Below are 26650 nucleotides of genomic sequence, written 5' to 3' on the forward strand. Positions count from 1 at the left end.
TGGTGGCCATCTCTTTGTGGGATGCTCTACCTGAGCAGGTGCACCCAGCCCTTTCCTTCTGAAAGCACATAAAAATAATGAGTTTCAGGGAGGCACATCAAGGAATCTTCCTCTTGTAACTGTTTGTTATTCAGTTTCATTTCCTGTTATTATATTTTGCAGTCTGTATTGTCACCATCTTGGGTTTTCAGGAGTAGTGGCCTCCTTTTTATATTTCTGTGTTGGGCAGGGCTTTGTTATTTTCTTTTTTTGTTGGAAACTACCTAGAGTAGTGGCATACCACTAGATGGTGTGGTATAGAAATATAATAATAAATATTATAAAAAATACATTCTGATACTCCATCATTTGTATATAACAAAGAGGCATCACTTACCATTGTATCCTTCCAGAACAGAGTCAATAATTGGTCTTGCAGTTAAGTTATAAACATCAAGTTGTTTGCTCTCAGGTCCAAAAACAGTGTCAAAGGTAAATGTCTTGGGAGGTTCATTGGAAGAATCTGTTTTATGGACAGTAATTGTGCCTCGCATTTCATCAACATTAACTGCCATTTTATAGCACATGACTTTCTCTCGTTCATTGAAAGGCCGGCAGCGAACAACAACTTTGACATTATCAGAACTGTCAGCCTTCTCTGGCTTCTCGGATTTGTTGATCTGCCCAAAGAAAGAAAAACACAATTACAATTCATGAAAAGGATGAAACAGAACAGCAAATCGAGAAAGAGATTTGCAGAAACCTACATAATCTGAGAGACAGAGTGGCAAATCTTCCCAACTTTGGAACAGAGGTGGAGAAAGTCATCTTTGCTGCATTTCCAAAGAGTTCCACCTGCCTCAAGAACAGCAGGCAAACTTAATGATCTCCCCTGGAGTTTATCACATCTGCCATAGTTACAAGAACTGTGGACACTTGTCCAAACTTGTAGAAGTCTGGAGAAGTGCAACATCTCCAAGGCAGGGAGAAGGCCTGTTTTTTAAAGATGCCTAGATGTAGCCCTGCTAAAGAGCCATCCTTTTAGCTAAAGCCATCAGATGGGGAAGCAGCAGCAGTTTGGCACCCATCCATTGTCTATAAATGCAGCTTCCTGATCTGCTGAATCATTATCTGTTGTATAGACATGGAAGGGCTTCAGAGAATATTCTAGAAAATCTACATCACACCTGAAACAATATTTTACAGACCGGTGAACTAGAGCATCCAACAAGGGAGGTGGAACCAGGAGGAAGAAGCCATAAGGACTTGGAACAGGTTTAGATAGCCAGGACCTGCAAAATGGATTAAGGGCCAATGCAGAAAATGTAAGATCATTTGAGGCCTGGTCTGAGAGCATGGTAAGTTGACAGTATTGCACACTATTCAGAAGCATGATGCTCCTTCTATGCATATGAAGTCAAATAATGTTTTGTAAGCTGTCTTAGGAGGTGTTGGCTTCAAAAGGGAAGACATAAACATTTAAATAAACCACACAGAGGATAAAGAAGTGCTGAACGGTGTTACTTGAAATATAAGAGACAAAAAGTAGTTAACCGAAATAAAACTGACTGAGCACCATTTATTTATTTATTTATTCAATTTATATGCTGCCCACACTACCCAGAGGTCTCTGGGCGGCTTACAATAATTAATTTGTGTGGTTTGTATATGATGACTACCTCTGAACTAGCCAAGTGTATCTTTATTTGTTTAAAATGTTTCAGTGCTGCCATTCTAGGAGCCACTGCAAAACAGTTTACAGAATCAAACAATACAATAAAATATGATTAATTAAAACAACATTCAAAATAATCGCAGGAGCAGACAAGATTTTTTTACTTAATTAAAAACCTGGAATCACTAGGTAGTCAAGGATGAAACCACTTCGTAAAGGTTGGGGCCATTACAGAAAAGGCCATGTCTCATGCCTGCCAACCTAACAGATTTTACTGGTGGACACATGCCTTGACCTCTTTGATTGATCTTTGGCCTTGGCAACTTTACACACATGCTATCCTTCAAACAGCCTGACCTCAAGCTGCCTAGTGCTTTAAAGGTGAGAAGCTACACTCTAAGTTAGGCTAGGAAACACACTGGTAACCAGTGCACCTGTACAGAAGCAATATCACATGCTCTGAACTTCTAACTCCTCTCACCTATTGGAGGGAACAGTCCTTAGTAGTAACCCTACACATGGGACATTATAGCACTCTAGTCTGCATGAGATGGGGGCTTCAGTGACTGTAGTAGGATCTAATTTTTTCAGACAAGGGCATAACTGGCAAATCAGACATAGTTTGCATTACATAATCTTACTACCACTAGCTGGCAAAACTCCTCCCCCCACCCCATATGATGTACAAAGGCAAACAAAGGTGAAGAAAGAACAGTACTGTACACATTCCATATGCATAAAATGGTTGTAGATTATTTAACACATTCAGTGTGGTGTAGTACTGTATACTGTGACAGTCTAGGACTCAGGAGGCCTGGGTTCAAATCCCTGCTTAGTCATGGAAATCCACTATGGGGAGTCACTGTTAAGCTCACTCTTTAAATATCTTACTTACCTTAAAAAATCCTAGTAGGGCTGCTCATTTGACAGCACATATGACAGCTTATTTAAGAGAAAACTGAAGGAGAGAAATTCCTCCAAAAAGAGAGGAGACTGACCCCATCTACAGTGGCCTCTGAGATGGCTTTAAAACAGTTGTATCTTCCCTATCTTTTTATTTAAATTGTTTTTATTATTTATTGATGAAAGATACTTTGAACGTATATGTTACTGAACATGTTTTTTTTTAATCTGGAAAAAAAATTAAAACAATGTACAGTATTTAGTTTATCTAAAATTGTCTCTGTTGCTTTGCGGTTTTATATATATGCCTGTTTTGCTTCCACGCTGTATGCCACTGGAAGGAAGAATAAAGTATTGAAAACCATTTACATGGTTTAAAAAATAAAATAAAAAAGGGGGGGGTGCTTTTCTTCCTGCTCGCCTTCATATTTTCTGGGCAACACCCATTTCCAAATACATCCCCAAGGTGTTAAAACCTGGGCTGAGGTTTAGTAATTGGCCCCATCGGGCAAACATATACAGACAACAGCTACAGGCGTGCCCTACACTCGAGAGAGTCATTATGGGTCGCATTGACCCCTAAGCACCCCACGATTTTAATAGGGGGGTTTGTAATCTGTTCACTAGGGGGGCGGGTTAATCTGGACAAAGGGGGCCGCCTCCACAACAACAACACAATCACTCCCCCCGAGGAGCGCCAAATCACCATCCATCCATTCATTCATTCATTCCTCCCCACCCTCCTCCCCATCGCCTTCGGCCCTTTGGCGGGACAACCTTGGGGGCAAAGAAACTCCCCTCCATCCCGTCCTCTGCCCTTCCCTGCCCTGAGGCCGCCTCTCGCCCGCCCGCCGCCCGCCCGCCCGCTCCTCCACCAGCGCCGCCCCTAGCAACCAGCCCACAGCGCGCTTGTGGTGGGGAGGGGAGGGAAGCACCGGAGGGGCCCCCAGAAGAACCCGGCCAAGGCTGAGGGCGGCGGCGGCGGCGGCTGCTCACCGGCATCTTGCCTGGGCGGGACTCAGCGGGTCTCGAACGCTCCGCTGGGCCCCAAAATGGATGGTCGAGGAGCGGCGGCAGCAGCAAACCACGAACGCCCAAAATAAAGAGAGCGCTCCTCGCCGCTCACAGGCACCCGTCGCCTTTGAGTACAACGGTAACAATAACCGGGAGCAGCACGCCTGCGCAGCCCGGGTGACAGCGAGCGCGAGCTTGCTCCGCCTTCCTCCCCGAGCCTGCGTCATGCAGAGGCTTCTCGGCCAATGGGCCACCGTTGACGCCGGCCCTCGGCCGCTATTGGTGCCAAAGAGCAGCCAATGAGAGAAAAGAGGAAAGGGAGTCATTCGGGTATGCGGAGGAAGGGTCTTGGAGCAGCTTTCGGGGGGGGGAGGAGGAGGAAGGGGGCGGGGCGACATCAAAGCGAGGGGAAAGAAGGCGGGCGCGTGTGGTGGAAGGGCGGCTTTTGCAAGTCTAGAAGAGAAATACGCTGTTGAGCAAGTCGGAGTAATTTTGGATGAAAGTGTTGAATTCATTCTTCATTTAAAAAAAGAGACCTTAGTAGGTTAACAAGGGGTGGGGTGGTGGGGGCGAAGAATCCCTTGCTTTCTTGCCTGCCTGGAAATTTGGAGAGGAAATCAATGCTACTGGTAGCGCGTCTCTGCCTTCGCAAAGCACTTGGCCAGTTCTGAATGAATCCAGACTGGAGAAGCATCTCAGACAAACAAACAAACAAAAACCGGACTGTTGTTATCTGTAGACGGATAATACACCTTATTTACAGCCCTATAGCCTGTTCTGTTACTAACGGACCACCGTTCCTTTTCCCGTTATCTGTATCTTCACTGGGTCATATAAATATGACCGTCATATAATCTCACTCTTATGTCTGAGAAAGTGGACTTGATCCACTGAAGCTCACATTAAAATGGGGCAGTTAGTCTTTAAGGTGTCACCACATTTTTTTGTCTCTTTGTTGTGGTGGTCAGCTGTGCTTGCACAAACTAGCATTGCTATTTCTTTGAAAGCCGGAGAAGAAAGGTCATAAACAGCTGTTGCTCCAGTAGAGGCTGATTTGTTTTGCAATTTCTAAAGAGACTTCGAGATCAAGGCATGCTATCGAATTTCTGAAATCTTTTTCTGAAGGATCCACTGTAGTGTATTGCTTTCTCCTATAGATTGATGTAACACTGTGTAAATTCAAAACAGACGGAAAAGCTCCACCGCTAGGAGTCTCCTCAGACTGTTCCACCCAGACAGCCTCGGTACCAGGGCAGTGCACAGGACAACAATTATTATTTTCAACAGCTTACACCAGCTCTTGCTCTGTATTGTAATGGTTATGGTGCCCAGGCTGGGCAACTGTAAGGTATTTTGTGTGGGAGACAGGGGAGGAGATATAAAATGGCTGAAGTGACTCTGGAGAACTAGATGGGCTGCAACATGATAGGGAGGAGGTAGGTGCCACCTCTGCCTCTTTCCCTGAACACCCATCTCCTGACATTGTGAAGCCCCACATAAACTCCTGTTTTACTTTTTTCTATGCTGAGAATTCCTAGCCTCATTCTGCAGGAAGAGAAGGACTGAATATTGGGAGGAGTGATGCTTTGAGGGGGCCGTTAGTCTTAATGGTGGACCAAAAGTATTTTAAATAAATCAATGCAATTACTCCAGCAGACAAATATAAACCAATTCTATTATATTAATTATCTGCACATCTGTCATTTATCTTTTGAGTTGGGAAAGTTACTTTTTTGGACTACAACTTTCAGAATCGCCCTGAGAGGATGGCCATTATAATCCCAAAAAGTAATTCTGTGCACCTTTTTGAGTCATAGTGCAAAAGCAATAATGTATTCACGAAGGCTTTCACAGCCGGGATCTAATGGTTGTTGTGGGAACACGGCCAAAGAGCCCGAAAAACCCACAACAACCAAAAGCAATAATGTTTCTATGTTCTGCTTATTAAACATAAATTCTACAAAATCTTCATTTTAAAAAATGTTTCTGACTGAATTTCTGGAAACATTTTCGGGAATTAATCCAATTTTTAAAAGGGTAAATTTATTTTATTTCTTAACCAATCCTTTCTAACAGTCCATATTAGTAATATATAAAACACTAATTAAGCCTGAAGCAAAGTAGAACATTATTAGCAAGATCATCCTTAGCTATATGAAGTTAGTTTAAATGGGCTCCAGAAGGAGACAGGCTTTATTTGTGGGAGATTTAGGTAGTAATTCAAATATCAAGACTGAAAATGTCCTTCATAGATTGGAGAACTGGGCCAAAACAAACAAAATGAATTTCAAAGCAAATGTAAAGTTTTCTATTTAAACAGGAAAGGTGAAACACAAATACAAGGTGGGTGACATCTTTTTTTAGCAATAATACATGTGAAAAGCAGTCATGAGTCAGTAGACCACAACCTAAGCATAAGTTAACAGTGTCATGTGGTGACAAAACACACAAACATCCTAGTATAATTGTATGCCACATCAACAGAAGCATAGTGTTCAGCTCAAAGAAAATAACAGTACCACTATTCTGCTTTGGTCAGACTTCACCTGGAGCCCACAGTTCTGGAAACCACTGTTTAAGAAGGGTTTTAAAAAAGCTGAAATATGTTCAGAGGAGGGCAACCAAGACAGTAATGAGTCCAGTGAGGGGGAAGAGAGAGAATATGAAGGTGTCCCTATTGGGGCATCAGAGTTTCTGTAAAGTTGTGTGGTTGCATCAGGTCAGACAGAGGCACCATGATAAAGACATGTCCTGAACAAAGAAATTATCCTTGCAGTTGCTGTTGTTTATACATTATGCATCCTGTTGATATATATCTTGGACTCTGAGTAACATTCAAAAGTAATAAAGTTTTATGGTTTTGTTACTGAGATTCACTCTTTATTCTGTTTTGGGACCACCAGCCAGGGAATTGGGCAAGTCTACCCCAACAAAGCACAGTGAGAAATAGTTGGGAGCCCTGAGTATGTTTAGCCTGGAGGACAGAAAACTGTGAGGTCCCATGAGAACGTTCTTCAAATGTTTGAAGGGTTTTCACATAGAAAATGGAACAAGCTTGTTTGTTTTGTTTGTTTCATTTTGTTGTTGTTGTTGTTGTTGTTTTGTTCCAGCGCGTGGGAACCAAACAGCAGAATTGCTTTAAAAACATTTATATGATTTGCTTAAAACAAAATAAATAAATAAATAAATTGGTGTTCTTGTTTTAAAAGCAGGCTCATGATTCTTGGATGCTTATTCCCTACATGCTATATCTTAAGCAAAACACAGAGTTTAGTAAGGGCCAAAAACTGGCAGAAGCTTATGTGACTTTGCGTTGCCTGGTCCTGGGATGTAGGCAACCATAAATGTCAAGATAATAACAAAGATGAATCTGGACCTGTAGCTACAGTAGCATATTTAAGACTGCAACGTGTTTAAGGGAAAAACCCGATCAGTCACTTCTTTGTGCATACCAGTTTGAAGATAATAATGAAACTTAAAATTAGTCATCCTCCCTTAGCATTCACTATGACCTTTAAAATGACTAGCCAAGAGATAGAAACCAGCCAGGTTTGTTTAAACTAGATAGGCTACAGCTTCTGTTGCTTCCTCTTACTCATACAAAGTTTTGAAACTGAGCTAGAAAAAGCTAAAGGCATAGAATAAAACAAACACCCATTTCCATTAATGGTATTTGATAGTTTTTCATTAACTTCTCACTTTAACTAGGCGTGCAATTTAATCAACTTCTTACTGAAAGTGTTTTAGAATCTTAGAATATTAGAAAAAACAGACCCCAAAAGCAGCAGAGTGCTGGATCTCAAAGTAACTACAGTATTGTAGACTATTGAGTTTTGAGTTTAAATGCGGGGCCATAGGTTTTTGTTGGAATTTTAATTGCTGAGAGAAAATGGGGTATCTATATTTGGATGGTGAAAGTTGTGTATATTTTAACTTTTTTTTGTAGTGTTGTCCAGTTTTACCTTGGGGAAGAGCACCTCATTTCATTGCACCCACTTGTGAGCGCAATGACAAATAAATTTCTTATGTCTTATGTCTTATGTCTTATTGTAGAAAAGTGACTATTGGAGAAAAAATAAATTACAAAGGGAGACAGCAGAAACTGGCTACATAAACAGGTTCTGGTTCATTTCTTAATAGTGATCAAGGCTTCTTAGCACACTATGGTAGTATTCTGTCTTCCTATACCATATGGTTATGAAACAGTTTATTCCTTGACAGATAAACTTACCTTGGTCCCAGAAACAATTCTGCAACCATTATTTTTTACATACTGTACTGAGTTGCACTACATAGCATGCAACAGATAACATATTTGGAAATTTCTGAACTTGAGATAATTTGTCTCTTATGCCTTTTGTGTAGCAGTACAACTGGATTACAGACAATAATTTTAAAGTTATCCATGGCAAAGTGTGCTAACAGATACATTTCATAAATACTTGACAGTCACTAGGGCAGTGTTTCCTAACTAGGGGAATTATGACCCCCAATGGGGTCATGAAATGTTTTCTAGGCAGTTGTAGGTCACCTTTTATATGTTGTAGCCCTTATTAAATCATGTCTTCTTTGACCTTTTGAAGTGGGATTATAAATTAGTGTGTATGTGTATGTATGAGAAACAGGCCCTTTGGGAGAGAAAGAAGCCTGTGCTTTCTGAGGATGGATGACCTGGAGGATTTTTTTACAAAAAAAGAAATGCCATCGTAAAGATATAATTGCTGCCCTTTCCACTGTCCTACCACTCTAACAGTTAAGTTTTTCCTGATATTCAGCCTAAATCTGGCTTCCTGTAGCTCGAGCCTATTTTTGTGCATCTTCCAGTCTGGGATGATCAAGAACAGATCTTGCCTCTCCTCTGCATGACAGCCTTTCAAGTACTGTATTTGAAAAGTGCTATCAAATCTCCCCTCAGTCTTCTTTTCTCAAGGCTAAATATGCCCACTTCTTTCAATCTTTCCTCGTAAGGCCTGGTTTCCAATCTTCTGATCATCCTTGTCGCCCTCCTCTGAACTTGTTCCAATTTGTCAGCATTCTTCTTGAAGTGTGGTGTCCAGAACTAGACGCAGTACTTCTGCATTGGAAAGGATTCCAAGGTAAGTGAGATATTTAAGCCGTGGTTTTACCGGTTCCACACCCCTAGTGAGTTTCCATGGTTCAGCAGGGATTTGAACCCAGACCTCCAGAGTCCCAGTCCCTCACTCTGTCCACTTTGGCAAGTAGCCAGAGAAAAAGAATTCTAGGCAGGGCCACGAGGGGGGGTGCGGTTACTGAGGCAATGCTTTGGGCTACTTGTGGGGACCCGGCAGGCACCGCCTCGCCCCACAACCCCGAGGCCGCTCCTTCTGCTTGGGCCACAAGCTCCCTACTACGGCTCCGAAGGTGCGCCCGCGATCCACCCGGAGGACTGACGGGGCACCCGAGGCGCGCCCGAAACTCCGAAGAACGGAGTCAAGCTGCCGAGCCGGCCCTGGATGGAGTCACCGGGGTTTGAGGGGCGTGATCCCCCGGCTCGGCAGGCTCCTGCGCAGCGTCACGTCCTTGCAGGCGCCTCTCCGGGAGCCTTGCCCCCCTCCCGCCTCAGTTTGAACGAGGGTACGTGAGGATGTAGTCGGGGGGGAATAGGATCTCCCGCCGCCCCCGGGCAACAGAGAGGTGGAGCCGGAGGAGGGTGGGATCCGCCCCTGAAAGGCAGGCGCCCGGCCCCCTCTCCCTTTGAGAGGGCGGGGACGGCTGCTCAACTCTCGGGCCAATTACTGTAGATGTTTTTTATTGTTACTTTTCGGGTTCTGGGGTTTCGAAGCCGGAGGGCATCGCTGCCCGGGCCCTGAGTTCCAGTCCCATCCGAGAGGTGTGGGGTCTGCGGAGATGCCTCCTCCTCTCCTGCTTCGCCGGTGGCGCTCCTGCCGGTGAAGCGCAACAGCATGAGCGGAGCCCTCGGGCCGCCGAGGGGAAGCGCCCGGAGTCGCCAGCGGCCGGACTCTCCGCTCTTTTGCCAAGCCCCGGCCAGGGAGGTAAGAGAGCCCCGCCGAGCAGAGAAGAGGGAGGCGAGGCGAATCGGCGAGCGGGGCGCCCCCTTCCCCAAATCTTGAGGGGTGGTGGTGGTGGTGGTGGTTGCACTTCGGGGGCGTAACTTTACGATGTCGCGAACCGGCCGGCCACACAACCCATCCTTTTTTCCCCCTTGAACGCCCCAGCATGGAGTTACCGTTGGGAGGGGGGGAGATGTTTTTTGTTTACACGTTAAAAAGTGATGGTTGCTGCTGCTGCTGCAACTGCCTGCCACTCAGACGATCGGGGTCACGTGTTCTGTTTCCTGTTGTTTTGCTTCTGGGCGAGGCAAGAGGCGAGCTGGGCTTTGGCGCCTCTCTCTCCCCCCCCCCCCCGGCCGCCCTCTCTGGGGCTTTCAGACCCTTCGCCCCCGTCCCCCCCCCCGCCTTCCGTAGCCGTGTCAACGCCGTGCCGCTTCACACGTCTCGGGGGGGGGTTTCTCTCTGGCCCGGGAGTTGCTCTTTCCCTTCACGGGCTCCGTGCACAAAGCGCCTCTTGGCTCCGGACTTCAAAGCGTCCCTGAATTTCCACATTTATGAGCCTTATAAACGTAACGTTGCCTTGCGGCCACGTTCGTGGGACAGGTGTGGGACTTGCTGACGGCAGAGGAAAGAAAAGAACATTAAATGGCCCCAATTTTTGCAAGGGCGGTGAAATCCGTCAGCAGAAGTCAAACAAAAGGCACACTCTCAGAAGTCTGTGTCGTGGGGAGCTGCTGGCCCGGGAGGAAGAGGGCTTTAAATAGTGTACTTTTCAGGACCAAACCTAGCAGGGGTTAGCCAAAGGGAGTTGCCCTGACAGGGCTTGTGACTTGTTAGACACCAAGAATTAAGGGCAATCCCTCCTGAGCAATACTAATTCATGCTGGAAAGTCAACCTGCATGCATCACTTAGTGGGGTGAGGATGCAAGATGTCATTAATTCTTGAGCTCTGTCCTCATCTGATTTTCTAGTAGTGGATTTTATTCATATTTTATTTGAGGTTCAGTCAAGGATGGACTGGTGGCTGGAGCACTGAACATCCCAGGTATGAAGGGAAGATGGTGAGAGAAAAAGTCTGGAATGGATAAAAATCATTTAAAAAAAAAAAGAAGATTGATTTTTATTGTTGAAATGCCTTTTCCTTTTAAAACAACCCCACATGATGAGAATGTTAATTTAAAATGAATTATAGTTTAAAGATTCCACTATGGAACAGAGATTATAAATTCTAAGTCTATATGATAATGTGTTTCTATAATTTTCATTTAAAATATTTTTAAAATATAAAGCCCAGTGGTTTTTGGGTTTTATATAGATTATTTAGGCTAATTCCACCTCCTCTTGTAGTTGGTCCAATATATACCATTAAAAAAAGCTTCAGTTCTCAATGTGTCACCAGCAGTACACATTTTAAAACAGCAGTGTATGGAACCAAAACAAAATATGCCTGACTGCCCCTGCTTTCCAGCTTTTCTTGTACCCTGCTACTTTTCCTAGTGTCCACATGACTGAACACAGTATCAATAGTGTTGAAACAGAGTAAATAGCCTTACTTTCTAGGGTGTCGTTGATTCCCCCCCCAACTGTCAGGTGGTTGTACAGTATATTTTTTGTCCCCCATTGCTCTGATTTGCACCAATGTTTTTTTCTGCTCATGTGGATACTGTATTGTGTTGGTCCATGAGTGTCTCTTATGAGCTGATACTTCTTTGTGGGTGTGTTTCAAATGGTTACCCTTCCCCTGTACTCTATTGTATATATTCACATTCCGGGTCCTTATAATTCAAGGAATGTGGAAATCATGTTAATAATGATAACTTACTGATATTGTTTCAGCCACACATATGTGTATATCTGTGTGTATAGTATTAACTAATTTCACTTTGTTTACCAATCAGAGGTGCCAGTACTTTATAAACTGGAACTGTGCATGTTATTCATATGTGGTAGAATGAAGTTATAGGAAGTGGTTGGGAGGGAAAGAACTTTTACAGAAGTCTTTGTACATCAGAAGAAAGCATTAAGCTTGTTTCCAGTCAGTTACAGCAAAAATGAGGCCAGTACGTTAACACAGGGGTCTTCAGGGGTCAGCTTTCGTTATGGTCCACCTCTCACTTCCGTACATCGCTACAAGAAAAACAATAGCTTTGACTATTTGAACTTTTGTTAGCAAGGTGATGTCTCTGCTTTTTAAGATGCTGTCGAGGTTTGTCATCGCTTTCCTCCCAAGAAGCAGGCGTCTTTTAATTTCGTGGCTGTTGTCACCATCTGCAGTGATCAGGGAGACCAAGAAAGTAAAATCTGTCACTTCCTCCATATCTTCCCCTTCTGTTTGCCAGGAGGTGATGGGACCAGTGGCCATGATCTTAGTTTTTTTGATGTTGAGCTTCAGACCATTTTTTGCGCTCTCGTCTTTCACCCTCATTACAAGGTTCCTTAATTCCTCCTCACTTTCTGCCATCAGAGTGGTATCATCTGCATATCGGAGGTTGTTGATATTTCTTCCAGCAATCTTAATTCCGGTTTGGGATTCCTCCAGTCTGGCCTTTCGCATGATGTATTCTGCATATAAGTTAAATAAGCTGGGGGACAATATACAGCCTTGTCGTACTCCTTTCCCAATTTTGAACCAATCAGTTGTTCCATATCCAGTTCTAACTGTTGATTCCTGTCCCATGTATAGGTTTCTCAGGAGATAGATAAGGTGATCAGGCACTCCCATTTCTTTAAGGACTTGCTATAGTTTGCTGTGGTCCACACAGTCAAAAGCTTTTGGATAGTCAATGAAACAGAAGTAGATGTTTTTCTGGAACTCTCTGTCTTTGTCCATAATCCAGCACATGTTAGCAATTTGGTCTCTAGTTCCTCTGCCCTTTCAAAATCCAGCTTTACTTCTGAGAGTTCTCCGTCCACTTACTGCTGAAGAATACCTTGGAGGATTTGGAGCATAATCATCAAAATAGACCACAATACTCTTTCTAACTCAAGGTCATTTTTGAACTGGTTAGAAAGTTCTAGTCTTAGTATAGATCCTCAAGGGACCTCACTGCTCATATCCCTCTGTTGCAGGACCCCCCCTTCTATCCCTACACTGTGCTCCCAGTTCTTTTATCAGTTTTCAGCCCTGAAGAGGACTTCTTTCAGGAGTCTTTGGTGTGGGACCGTGTCAAAAGTCTTTTGGAAACCTAGTTAGACAGAGTGTGCCATTCGCTCCTATCCACACATACATCAGTGCTTTCAGAGAACTCTTAATTGTCAGTGAGACAAGGCTTGCCTTTTTGAAGCCACATTCATTATCATTCTGCAGGGCTTCTGTACATGTGACAGTGTTATCTTTACTGATGTATCCTGCTGATCATCTGAAGCAAAGCTATATGGTCTTGCTCTTGGTTTAGGCTAGCTGGGAATTACCCCATCCCTCACCATTGGGGATGCTGGCTAGGACTGATTGGAGTTGCAGTTCAAAAACATCTGAAGAGGCCCATCTCCTGTGCTATAATGAGCTATAATGAGGAAATAGACACATTGACTCAGGAGAATGTTGTCTGGGAATGAAACAAGGAAATGTTGTTCTTTTGCTTGCAGGTAGTGTTTCCTGTCCAGAAGACAGGGTTATTCAGTAACTGCAATGAAGTGCACAGAGTCTATAGAGAGCCAGAAATTTGACTTGGTGCTGGAGCATGCCCTGGCAAGAGAGGCAAAGGTTTGGAAGGTGCCCATTTTCCACAATTTCACATTAAAGGTATGTTCCTTCAGGCGACGTGTAAAAAGTGTGTCCGTGATGATTACTGATTACATGACTCACCTTGCATTTGAGAAATAGCCATTGCTGGATTTATCTGTCCCAGCCTTAGTCTGATAGTTAGGCACTGACATGCATGTCCCTCATTCAGCAGATGGACATTGAATAGCTTTACATATCCTTAATACTGTTTACATGGCAACAGAATTCTTCCCAAGACTGAATCTGGAGGAAAAAAATTCTCAGTTCTTACTTTTTTCAACTTTACCTCTCTCTCTCTCTCTCTCTCTCTCTCTGTGTGTGTGTGTGTGTGTGTGTGTGTGTGTGTGTGTCCCAGCAAGGATGTCTTTTTGTGAGCTATCTCTGTTGTAATGTGTTTTGAATGGGCAATTGAGATCGATTAAGTTCACAAAAGACTTGTTCATTGTAAATATGGAAACTGCTAGAATGATTTGTTGACATGGATCAAAATAAATGACTGTGGTTGGGGCCTCTTATTGGAGATGTAGCTGAGGGAACGCCCAGTAAATGGCCTCAATTAAAAAGTTACCACTATGCCACAGATCCTCTGACTCTTGTGGTAAATGTAGTGCAAGGGTCTGTCTCTGTCTGTTTTTCATCATGTCCTGATCACAACTAACAATTAAAAGCTAGACCAAAATCTCACATCCTTTTGGATGTGTGGGCTTAAAAAATTTATACAGCATCAGTGGCTGAAAATTGTGTTTCTTAGTGTAGTACGTTGCAACTAGAGTAGATCCATTGAATAAACTAAGAGATGGCTCACCAAATCCCACTGATTCAACGGGACTACTGTAGCTGTAGTTTATTGCACTAAGCAACAGGGTTTTAGCCAATAAATTTAAATCTATTTCTAGCCTTGCTCACAAAAACACTTTGAATTCTGGGGAATCCCAAGTGATTGTTTTTGTATTTTAATCTAGTTCTTCCATTGTAGGGCACAGACATTTCCTCACGACATTATGAGAAAGCAGTTTTGTGGATCGAAGAATTGAACTCACTCTTCCAGTTTTGCCCCGAAACCTTGGCCTTGGCAATCAGTTTTCTGAACCGTTTGCTGGCATCGGTGAAGGTAAATTTTCATTCTCTCCCAATTGTTTTTATTTGCAGTGTAACATGTGCTGGGGATACTGTGGGTAACCTGTAACCTAAGGAGGTTAGGTCCGTATCGCACAGTCTTAGGCATGTCTACTCAGAAATAAGTCTTACTCCATTCAGTTATATTTTCCATGAGAGGAGCACAAGGAAATTTCAGACAGAAATAAGACTCATGGTGTTCAATAGGGATTACAAGACTACAACCGTAGTTATTTGAACTTGGGTCTGGTTGAAATCAATGCAATAAATTAGTTGTGGTGTGTGTACAGTTTGTCATTCAGTGGCCACTGAATCCTGTTGTCACTTTTTGTGTAAATTGCTGCTAAGACTTGCATAATTTTCCTAATGCAAGCATAAATTGGCAATAAGATTTTAGCCAGTAACTAAGTCTGGATTCAAGCCACGGTGTCCTGTGCGCAGAAGATGGCAGAAGTTTTGGAATCAGTAGTACAGTACTCAGCATTTTGCACTCCTGCTCCTGTGCTTTTGACAGCGGAAGGTACACATACAGTGTATGTCTGTTCTTTTCTTATTAAAAAAAAAACACACACACGCGTGTCGAACCTGGATTCCCATGTGTACAAAATACAGACTATCTTAGAAGAATCAAAATAGCGAAGGACATTTATGGAAAACCATAAAGAGAAAGATAATGTGGGGTTTTGAATCCTATCTGTGGATTAGACTGCAATCCTAAATGCACTGACTAGGTAGAATGCTCCTTTGAATTTAGTGGGACTCTCTTTGAAGCCTATAGGATGGCATTTCCTATACTGCTTACAAAGCACTTGGGCACAACAGGGTGGGAGACATGCATCTGCTGGGGGCCCAAATATAGCATTTCTATACACACTTTGGAAAGTTTTAATTTTTTAATGTTTTTTTTTTTTGTTCATAAAGGGCTTCTTGTGCCCTGTAGGGGAGCAGGGGGCAACAGTTTATGTTTAGGGGACCATAAACCCATTTCATCATCATAATCTTAGAACTGAAGAGCTGGAAGTGACTCTATGAATCATCGACTCCAGCCTCCATCAAGGAAGCACAGTGAGGAACTGAACTCTCATCCTGTGCTCTGCAGCCAGATGCCTAGACCAACACTGAGCTATCCATTGCAGGGTACAAGGCTTTTTTTTTTCCAGATTAATTACACCCGTATTGGTGTAAGAAAAATATTTGAGGAGAATTTCACAGGCGTGGATGTAGCCCTCCAAAATGCAAGGATAGGGATGTATGGCCCTGGATCTCTGGGGATTGGCCACCCCTCGTATGCAACACTGAAATTCTATATAGCACATAATAGGATGCCCCCGATCTTCTAAATTGTGTCATAGTGATAAAATTTCAGGGACCTTGATTTAGTGCAAAATCACGCAGCCAGTGGCAATAAGGAGTTCTTTAAAAAAAAAAAAAAGAACCATGGTCTTTGTTTACCTCATATATGGAAGTCATGCAGTTTTCTGATCAGATTCAAATAGACTTTAGATTGCATTTTTCTGCTGTCCATCTGTGATTTGGCTACATAACTTGTACAATGGAACACCCTGGATGGGTAGTGGGCCTCTCTATGCTGCCTTTGCTCCAGAAGCTTACCTGTGACAACCTTGCCCCCTTCCTCATGTAATGAGCATTGATTGAGTGAGGCCAGGAACACATTTGCTGACCCTGCCCTCTCTGTCATGTCCCTACCCTCCAAACCTACCCCCTTCCATTTTGATGGAACACAACTACGCTAAGGAGCAGCATTCCTGCTGCTGAAATCAGGTGATGTAAACGTTCAGGGGATAGGAAACCACTGTATCATGTTCTTCTGTGTTATGTTGAGGACATTCTGCTTTGGACATTGTCACCTTGAACTTCAGGCTTCAAGAATGCTCCTGCAGAACTGGGGTCTTTCACTTGCTGACAGATTGCTGTTATTGTTGCCCATACAGCGGGCCAGCACAGATCCTTGGACTGAGCTGGTTCATTTGCTTTATTTTCAGTCCTTCTTCTTCCACTTGGGTACCGTCCCTCATTCTTTCCCTTTTCACCCCCTTCTGTTTTTTGCTTCAGGCCCAGTTAAAGTACCTCCGATGTATTGCAATAGCATGCCTGGTTCTTGCAGCAAAAATCAATGAAGAAGATGAGGTAGGTTTGGTTTTCAGTCCAGTAAGCTAACAGGAGGTACTGTGTCTTCTCTCCTCTATTACATGTTGGCTCTAGCCATCATATAGGTACCGTATTTTTCTGTTTATAAGATGACCCATTGTATAAGACGACCCCCCCTTTTCTAACCCCCAAATTATAACATTTGATCCCTGCGGGGCTTAGGAAGTGGGTAACACAGCTGTGAAATGGCTGCACGATCATAGCGCTAAGATCCTGAAGCCCTTTCACCAGTGCTTTACCCGAAGGGAACCTTCCCTTCCTTTTTGCTAAGCGCCGTGGCTTCGCAAAAGGCAGGGAAAACAGCTGCCTTCCATGTATAAAACAATCCTCAATTTTTTGTGTAATTGTTTAAGGAAAAGGTGTCATTTTATACACAGAAAAATATGGTATATGAAATAATTTTATATTTCTCTGAGAAACTGATGGTGGAGACCTGCTTTCCTTTTTATTTCAGCTGTTATTAATTTGTGCTGCCGTTCTGCCGGCCCTACCAGCCCTGCCACTGGTAGTTTTTTTTTCCTCTTTGGGGACTAAAAACCGATATAGTTGCAATGACCTAATCTGCTGTGGGAGTAAATGTAGTGAACAGCATCCTGTGTAGACCGTTGGTGCCCATCTGTCCCAAGAGGCCACCTGTCAGGTGCAATTCCAGTATAAGCATGTTGCTGTTATCAGGTGTGTCATTCTATTTGAGGTCGCTATCCCAAGAGAAGGTACCTCGTTTCAAGATCTCAAGAACTCTTCATCAGACGTTTTGATGCGAATAAAGGGGTGGGACTGGCTGGAATGGAAAGCTATGAAGATTGTATTCAGTCACAGCCTTAAACATGTAATTTGGCAGAATGTAGCAAGACATTCAAATTTGATGAAGCCTGTTAGGTGCTCTGATGGCTGTGGGTTGCCCCTGAGTTTCCTAGAATGAAGAAACAGAAGATGCTTGATCCCTCATTTCTGAAGATGTTACAGCTGTTGGGATCTCCCCTCCCCATTTTCAGAAATATGGAATTAAGCTACTACAAATTTCTTTCTATTGGCAGTTCCCTAGGGAGAGGTGTGCAAATCATCAGAGCACCTAATAGACAATGCCCAAAATCTTATTTTGTTGACACCTCAGTTTCTCTGTGCAAAAGGCACAGCAGCACAGTATCACTAACTGATGACTTCCTTTTGCAATTTCAGGGTGTGTGTGGCTTTGTCATATTCTGTGTGAGTCATGTATACCCCCAAATTGGAAAAAAAAATTAATTGGCAGCAATCCACCATAGGCCATGACATCTTTCCCACTGCACCAGTGGAGCTGCACAACAACATTTCAGAGACTAATCTGAATGTCTGCTAAATCTTTTCCTGTTCCACCTAAAGATTGTAACTTAATGGATTTAACACCATCTAGTTTGTCTTCTCTTTTGTCTCTTGCTTTTTTAACTGTCTAACCTGGCGGACTGTTCTGATGATCTTGAAAGTATTTTGTGGCATTTTGGTTGGCTTCATCAAAGGAATTATCTTGAAATGAATTTTGGATTTCTTATGAGCAGCAAACCTTCCTTTGCTTTTCAACTGACACAGACAGCTCTTCAGTTCCAAAAAGACTCTAAGGAATAGTGTCCAGACTTAACTTAGCCGCCAGTATTGTATACACACTGTTTTTGTCTCAGTTGGATCTGTGTCACTGATGTTGTTGATTAATGTTTAATCAAATAGGCAGATAACGCCAAACATTATAACACTGCTGCAATAGATATGTTGCAGAGCATCAAGATATGTATTTACATAAAAGGGAAGTAAGTTTATGGAGCTAATTTGTTTTATTGCTACATCTGGAAATACTGCTCTGTAACGAACGGGCTGGGGTACCATATATTTTTGTATTTCTGAGAGGAATTACTGCAAGGACTGCTTGGTCTACTCATGTCAACCCTTTAACAACGAAGTCTTCATTCTTTTCAGATTACACACACATAGCATCACCTCAGACAATCTCATAAGAATTGGGCTTCTTTTATTTTTCTTTCTGTTTAAAACAGATAATACCATCAGTAAAGACATTTGTGGCGCAGAGTGGTTGTAAATGTTCTCCAGCTGAGATTTTGAGAATGGAAAGAATTATACTTGATAAGCTTCACTGGGATCTTTACACAGCAACATCAATGGATTTTGTAAACATTGTAAGTGCTAAGCATCTCTTTTTTTGTGCCAAATAAGACAGCAAAGGTTTCCTTTATATATTTCCTTCTAATTAATTTTCCTTTATATATTTCCTTCTAATTAGCCTCACAGACATCACATCTGTAGCTATCTGCAAGCCTTTTGAAACAAATTAATGGGGCCAAGCCCCCCCCCCCAAATATTCCAATTGAAGGAGTCTGATTTACAAATGACCACAGACTCTCATTTTGAAAGGGCAACTAAAACAGCCTTTTAAAAAGATATTTATCCTGTACCACTAGAGGTCTTTTTGTCTGTTTAAATGCACTGCAAAAATATTTCTAGCTATCTGCACTCTTTCAATACTGTACATAAAAAGCTTTCAGAGTTTTGCTACATTTCACAAATAGGACATCTCATCAGATCAGTTTTCTTTTGTTCACCCTGCATAAACACTTTGGACCCTCATTTCAGTCAAAATAGATCATTCTGATCTGGCACTTAAGTCACATCTTATTTGCTAAACATTTATAGAAAGAAAACTCCCCTTTAAGAAGTCAACCGTGTGCTATATAGTAAGGCAAAAAAAATCATGTGATAGGACAGTGTCTCAGAGCTTGTCAAATTGCTTGTTAATGACAAAGGGTGGGTGCTTGTTTCATCCCACCATCACGTCTGGCTAGGGCGATGTCCACTCACAAGCTGGACGTTGAGACTGTTCACTTTGCTTCAGCCACTGTCAGTTAATTCCCCCCCCCAATTCTTCCTAGTAACTGGCTTTAATATCACAATTTCTTGAATATACAAAGAAGAAGTAAAAGGTTCTGAATTTACAATTGCGACAATGCAATGCATTCAGAATTAGTTACATTCAGTAAAAGCATCAACATTTCAATATTTGGCAAGTACGACACAAATGGTAACAGTGGAACAAAAATAAATAACTTCAGAGGTTTTCTGCCATGAATAAGAATTAGTTTGCACTTCTGGTCAATAACATATGAAAACGTACAAAGTTTGCTGTTTGACATATGCCTTGTTTTTAATATATCTCTGTATGTGTGTGTGTTTCAAAGATATATATATATATCTATACGTCTATATGTAATATAAATAAATATCTCTTCTCTCCAGTTCCATGCCATGGTGATGTCCAAGTGGCCCCATCTACTAAATGGGCTGCCTCAGAGGAATCCTTCCCGCCATGTTGCGTTCTTGACCAAACAGCTACAGCACTGTATGGCATGCCACCAAGTATTGCAGTTCAAGGGCTCCACATTGGCTTTGGTGATCATCACCTTGGAGTTGGAGAGGCTGACGCCTGACTGGTTTCCTGTCATAACTGATCTGCTAAAGAAAGCACAGGTAGGTGTCACAGAGGTAGGCCTCTCTCAGAGCGCACATCTTTTAAAAAAAGAAGAAACCTCATGAACACTTCAAAAACTCTTGGATGTTTTGTAATATGTACTTCTCAGGAGCGTTCCCATATCTTTGTTAGGATGCCATTTCTGCAGGATGCAAATTCCATCTAAGTTTTGGCAGAGGAGAAGTAACCATTCAAAGCCCATTATTAGGTTATGGAATACATGACGGCATTGTACTTCATTTGGAACCACAATTCCAACACTGTCCAGCCTGAACTCCAGATGTTTTTACCTAAGCAGCAGAACCACAACTGTTCAAGCTGCTGAGAATTTGTCAAAACCTTTTCTGTAACCTGTCACATGCTTTGGCTTCACAGTCAGTTTAATAAATCTCACATGACTATAATTCACTAGGCCATGCTCCAAATGAAGACTTAGGAAAGCAGGAAGATGGGGTGGTAGAAGCTGCTATAATTCTCTAAATCGAATGTTCCAGCAGTCAGCCCTGTAAAATCATGGCTCGAGACCTGAGACCGTCCAACTGGAGATGAATTGCTACTCCAGTCGTACTTTGCCATTGGCCTTGTCTCAGCATCTGGAAGGCCACAGGTTCTTCAACGTATGGGTCTTCATTTGGGTTCAGTGGTTTTTCACCTTGCCTTTCCCTGCACAATAATATGTTTGAGACTGATGGGGAAGCTCCGGTCCTCCAGACATTCTTGGACATCAGCTCCCATCATCAGTTGTAACCATGCACGCTGGGACTGGTGGCCATTTGAGCTTAATGTAAAACAATGGTTCCTAGATCTCCAGATGTTCTTGGACTAAAATTCACAGAAGCCTTCACCACCAGTTGTGTTGACCAGGATTTCTGGGAGTTGCAATCCAAGTACTTCTGGGGACCCAAGTTTGGGAACCACTGATCTAGAGGACTACAGGTTCCCCGCCTCACCCCCTTCTGTGGCACAATGGGAACTTCTCCTCTGTATCAACTTTCCCCTTGCCCTTTCAAGCTCTACAGTGGCTGTTAAAGGATACCACTTTTCAAGAATAGAATTCAGTGATTTAGCGGGAATATTGCATAATTTTAGTGGCAGATCACATATTATCAAGTTCTCTCTTGGCACAGTGTCATTTGTTGGTACCTCTATAATAGCCAGAGGCAGGAGTCAGACACAATGTGAAACTGTGGCTTTTGCTAACCATGGTTATAAACCATTGTCGTAGTTTCACTGTCCACACAAACGAGACAAACCTGATTTTTGACCTGCTTGTTTGCTTGTTTGTTTGAATTTTCTATCTTTCTTTGTTTGAATTTTCCAGGGAGATGGGAGTTTCACTCTCATTTCCCTAGTGCAAGGGGAGAAACAGCTCTAACTGTGATATGTGAATTCAGATATCATAGCAAATCATAGGCATTTGCAAACCAGCTTCAAACTGTAGTTACCATTTTGGATTTGCTGGTCCAAAGCAAACCTGCTATGGTTTATAGCAGGCTCAGCTTCAGACCTGGAAAATAAAAATCACAATTTCATGTTATGTCAGAGCCTGGTTGCAAACTGTATGAGGACTTCCCACTGAAGCTTGACAGAAGCTAATGAGTGCTGGCTGCATTCTGTATATCCCCCTGCACTATGACTTGGCCTTGTAAATATAACTGTCCACCCAGAGATGTTGAAACTAAAAAATGCCATCTGCTGGTGCTTGCAATTACACATCAGTTAATGAGATCTGACAGCAATAAGCAAGTACTTTCACAAGCAAGGGAGAAATAGCTTTTGTTATATATTGCATTCCAGGTTGACAGTGCTCAATTCATCCATTGCAAAGAGCTTGCTGATCAGCAGCTCCTGGGCTTCCACACATCCAATGCTGTTTATATTTTCCACCCTGCAAACCAAAGCATCCATACTCACCTGGATGGAAGGTCACCGTGCTGCGACTCCACCATGAAGAAAACAATGCAAATGAACTTACAGGTTGAAGGGAGTGGGCCTGGCCCGGGGGCTTCCCAGCCTCTCCATGCCAAAGCCCATGAAGACGACATGCAAGACTCTGATGAATTCTATGATGGATTCCAGTGCCTGTACAATGAAGATGGGATGCCAGAATCTGGGCAGGCCAGCAGCATGGGTGGCGCTGATAATCAGGGGCACGAGGAAAGTAGCAGTATTTGTCCACCATTGCAGCCTGCACCCCAGATTGGTTAGTGAGGGCTGGGTAGGGGGTACAAGGGACCAGATGGCCCAAACGTTATTTCTGTTATTTCAAGGGTTATTAGAGCTCTTAAGAGAAAGCACAGCTTATTTTGTAACCTTTAGCTCTCCATCCTTTCACCTGCTTCCTGCCAAACTGTGTCTTTTTGGTTTGACAGGATCATAAACCTGAAAGACCCATATCTGAGCCGTATGTAACAGGAAGAAAAAAAAACCTCAGGGATCACTATTCAAAAGACAGGGCTGTGCACTTGGCTTCAAAAGAACAAACTTCAATAGCAGGATGAAGTGAAAGCTTATAAAGTTTCTACTTTGGGTAGCTGAAGTGCCGGATGTGTTCCGATATAAATGTTGCTATCTTGCATACAGTAAATTATTATGCATTATGAGTGAGCTGTGGATGAACTCTGAAGATTGGAGAAGTTACATTTTTTGGACTACAACTCCCAGAATTGCAGGGAGCACTGGCCATGCTTACTGGGTTGTTTTAGTTCAAAAAATGTAAATATTTCCAGATTCTAATGTCAAAGAACAAGCAATATTAACTCCATAAGATAAGTCTGTAGGCTTTGTATTTTAAAGCTTGATCCAGACATTTACTAAGTGGAAATCAAATTAATCACACATTAGATAAAGGCATCTAAGCAGACCTGAAAATCAGGGATAGGGAATCTGTGCCCATCCAAAAGCTTTTGGATCACAACACCCATCAGCCCTAACCCACATAATCAATGGTGATAGATAACCAGGCTTGATCCTAACACCTTACAGGCTTCCATTGCAGCACCTCTAAATTAAGGAGTATTGAAACTTTGCTAGAGAAAGAATCATGGTTTAATAAACAATATACAACCCTTCCGTCTGCTGGCTGACTCTGAGATCAAAACGATTGATTCATTTAGCGTATGCCAGAATAAATTCCGCCAAAAGGTTCCTAATCTACAACCTTTGGACTTTTCTCAACAACTGCAGCTTGGGTTTTTTTTTCACCCCAAGGCCTCCATGACAAACACATATAGCACCAAAAGTTACATTTTGGAAAGAGACAGATTGCCAGATAAATGACTGAATTATTACCTTAAAAAAATAACAGGGTTGCGGTATGTTAAATGCATTCATATTTTAATTGATTTATGCAGCCCTGGCCTCTAGTTCCACAAAAACAGGAAACACACACACACACACACACACACACACACACACACACACACACACACACACACACACACACACACACACACACACACACACACACACACACACACACACACACACACACACACACACACACACACACACACACACACACACAGAGAGAGAGAGAGACAGACAGACAGACAGACAGACAGACAGACAGACAGACAGACAGACAGAGTTAAAAAACTGTTGCAGTTAAATCCTCCTGACTAAGAATAGGTAAGAAATTTGTTTGGGTTCAGCTGCTGATGAGAGCTTTCTAAAATTCACACTCCACCCCCTCCAGCATTTCAGTAGAAAGAACATGAAATTTTAGAAATTCAAAATGTGCAAAGAAGGAACTGCAAGCAGAAGCCTGACATGTTTGGCTACTTAAGGCAAAGGAGGTTTCTTGCTTAAAAATCTGGCTTTGAGCCCTTAGTACTGAGTTTGGGTTGCTGCTTTTTTTCTGCAAGGCTCCCCACCCTTTAAAGCCACATGGGAGGCACACCCAACATTATCCATGGTAGAAACAGCTCTGCTTATTGAATTTGGACAGTGCAGCGGACTGAGAGTTTTGTACCATGTATTTTTGAAGAACAGTTTTATAATAAATGAGATGGAATGAACACAGAGTACAGTATTTTAAACATCTGAATATGGAGGGCAGCAAAATTGATGGGTTTAGCCACACCTTCCCCTGATGGGACACGAAGTCTAATAATCTGTTTGGTCTGAGTTCAAGCTTAATATAAACAACGGTTTTTATCAACTACTCTCATGTATTAGTACTACAGTACTTTTTCAAATCTCCACAGCAACACTAAGGGATAAGTATGGCTGAGCAATGCTTATCATAGCATCATAAAATAATGAAGTTGGAAGGGACTTATAAGGCCATTGAGTCCAGCCCCCTGCTCAATGCCAGAGTCATTTAAGCATCTCTGGTTGGGTGGATGTTGGAGAAGGGGCTTCCCTTGGTGGCAAAACCTCAGAGGTGAACAGGGCAACGCTCAGGAGAATAAACAGCACAGATTTCAGAATGAGGTACTTAATTCTTATATGCCACAGAATGTAGCTGTTCTGATGTAGCAGTTGTGTTGTTTAAGCAGCATACTACTGATATGTATGTATGTATGCACAGAGCTCTGTCTTTGAAGGAGTGACCCCTCTGTTAATCAAGTTTCATTGCAGGAAGCATCTTTAGGTTAGGGTATTAGAGCACTGATGTTGAGTTGCATGATGAAATTGGTTACAGACATGTAACGCTGCAGGCTAGGTTAGAACAAAAATAACTTCGCTGTATCTAGAGGATATCGCAGTACTTACAGAAATACGGGATCGGTGAAGTAATGGGTATTGCAGTCTTCCACCAAGTAGCAGAGATTAATGGTGGTAGAGGTATAATTGCAGCTCCGTCATGGCTAGAGAAGAACACTCTTCCTGTCCCTCCCGTCTTGCATAAAAATCAGCAAAATGACTACACAGCAGCTTCCCCATCACATTATCCAAACCATGGCAGGTAATAAATGCAGTAATGCAGACATATCTTGGATGTTTTGTTTCAGTCTCTTAAGGCCATTTCTTCTTCAGTTGAAATGACCTTAAGAACAGATGACTAGGGAACTAGGAATGACCCTCATCAGCACCCAAAGCTGAAAATACCAAAGATTCATAGGTGCAAATATTCAATAATAAAGTACTGAATAATATTCTGCAGTACAAGGAATAGTATCCAACACACTCCATGATTCCACTTTCTTTGAAGGTAGCCGTGCAAGAATCAACAGTGTAGTGTGTTGGGTCTAAAACTATCTCAGGGTGGAGTGGGGAAAAGAGTTGGCAAAAGTGTGCTAAATGTGAAAACAGCAAAGCAATTTTGCAGGAAATAGGGAGGGCCTTTCACACAGCTATTGTAGAACATGGTGGCCATGGAAAACTGTTGAGCAATGCCAGCTGGATTGAGGCACATGCCAGATGCACAAAAGGTGAAGCTGGCTGTGGTATTGCTGATACCCCTTTACATGTGAAGGAACCGCGGCATGTGCCCATTCAGGAGGCCTTCATAGCATTTGTAGGCATTTTCCCTGTGATAACCATAAGCCTGCAGGACACATCCTGAGGCATGTAGTGGTACATGTTTGAGCAAATGTCAGCACAGGTCAGAGAAGAAGCGGCATAAGGGCTACCAAGAAAAAGAAGAACAAAAAGAGCACAAACTGTGAATGATCTGCATAGTTCTCCTGATCTTCATGCAGTGCCTTGCCAGCAACACAGTGGTCAGCATGTGATGGCTGCTGATAACATAGTAAATAAGCTACGAACATAGGAATTTATATTATACAGTGAAACCTGCCCGAGGCTTCTGCGTGTCTGGAGGTCTGGCTAGGAAAGGGAAAGCGTGAACAAAATGTTCCGAATCTTGCTTTACTGTTACGGGACCAAAAGCAATATTTGTTTTCTTTCTTTGATGATGAACTGTGACTTAGACTGTTTTGTATTATTGTTGTAGACAAAATGTGGATTGTTTTCACTCCCCCGCCCCCAATGTGGGTGCTTTTCTTCCTAATGTTTGTTATAAAAATAAAAACCTTCTGTCTGACTTCCTCCCCCCCCCTTTTTTTTCCTAAATATGAATCAGGTGCCATGGCATTTGCCAACAGGAGCGATATAGTTAAGGTTACCCTTCGAGACACACTCAGCGGGGGGGGGGGGGGCTAGGTCCCATGAACGTCATGGATCTTAAGAGCAGGGTGGACATGCTCAGGACTGAGCTGCCCCTTCTGCCCCAGCGTTCTGCTGGTTCTCTCCACATAACTGATGCTGGTCTCATACTATTTCTCGTGGACATGTGTTATGTTCTGTTTGCATTTAGGCAACTAGTGACCTTCCAGAGGATAAAAAGTCTATTTGTTCCCATCACTCCTAGTCCACGTAGCAATGATGACAAATATTGGGAGTTGCAGTTCCACAGGATCTATAGGTCCCAGAACTACTGACTACGGGTTTACAGAGGAGAAACAGCCTGTATAAAAATAAAAGGGAGGTAGTGGAAAGGGGCCCCAGAAGAGAACAAAGAAGGGGAATGAAAAGATGCCCTCTGATTACATATGCTAGATCTACCACTCCTAGCCCT

At 42.7% G+C, this 26650-nt stretch overlaps 2 protein-coding genes across 6 annotated transcripts in view; one reads left to right on the forward strand and one right to left on the reverse strand.

Annotated features, from left to right (window-relative positions):
• KIF3A (kinesin family member 3A) overlaps positions 1 to 3725 on the reverse strand; it is a 36778-nt gene extending 33053 nt beyond the window's left edge. For all 3 annotated transcript variants that reach the window (XM_020813668.3, XM_020813667.3, XM_020813666.3), the window contains exons 1-2: positions 3554 to 3725; positions 377 to 659 (exon numbers count right to left, since the gene is read on the reverse strand). In XM_020813668.3, coding sequence (XP_020669327.2) covers positions 377 to 659; positions 3554 to 3559 — 289 coding nt within the window. In that variant the 5' untranslated portion in view covers positions 3560 to 3725. The remainder of the gene's footprint in view (positions 1 to 376; positions 660 to 3553) is intronic.
• A 5723-nt stretch (positions 3726 to 9448) lies between these two features.
• Positions 9449 to 26650, forward strand: part of CCNI2 (cyclin I family member 2) — a 52640-nt gene continuing 35438 nt past the window's right edge. For 2 of the 3 annotated variants that reach the window (XM_078385763.1, XM_078385764.1), the window contains exons 1-6: positions 9449 to 9585; positions 13190 to 13346; positions 14305 to 14439; positions 16518 to 16592; positions 18638 to 18778; positions 19893 to 20123. In XM_078385763.1, the coding sequence (XP_078241889.1) occupies positions 13233 to 13346; positions 14305 to 14439; positions 16518 to 16592; positions 18638 to 18778; positions 19893 to 20123 (696 nt within the window). In that variant the 5' untranslated portion in view covers positions 9449 to 9585; positions 13190 to 13232. Of the gene's footprint in view, positions 9586 to 13189; positions 13347 to 14304; positions 14440 to 16517; positions 16593 to 18637; positions 18779 to 19892; positions 20124 to 21921; positions 26117 to 26650 lie in introns of those variants that run through there. The other variant, XM_078385762.1, reaches the window with a different exon arrangement.

This window comes from Pogona vitticeps, chromosome 2, assembly GCF_051106095.1.
Source record: "Pogona vitticeps strain Pit_001003342236 chromosome 2, PviZW2.1, whole genome shotgun sequence".
Classification (NCBI taxonomy): domain Eukaryota; kingdom Metazoa; phylum Chordata; class Lepidosauria; order Squamata; family Agamidae; genus Pogona; species Pogona vitticeps.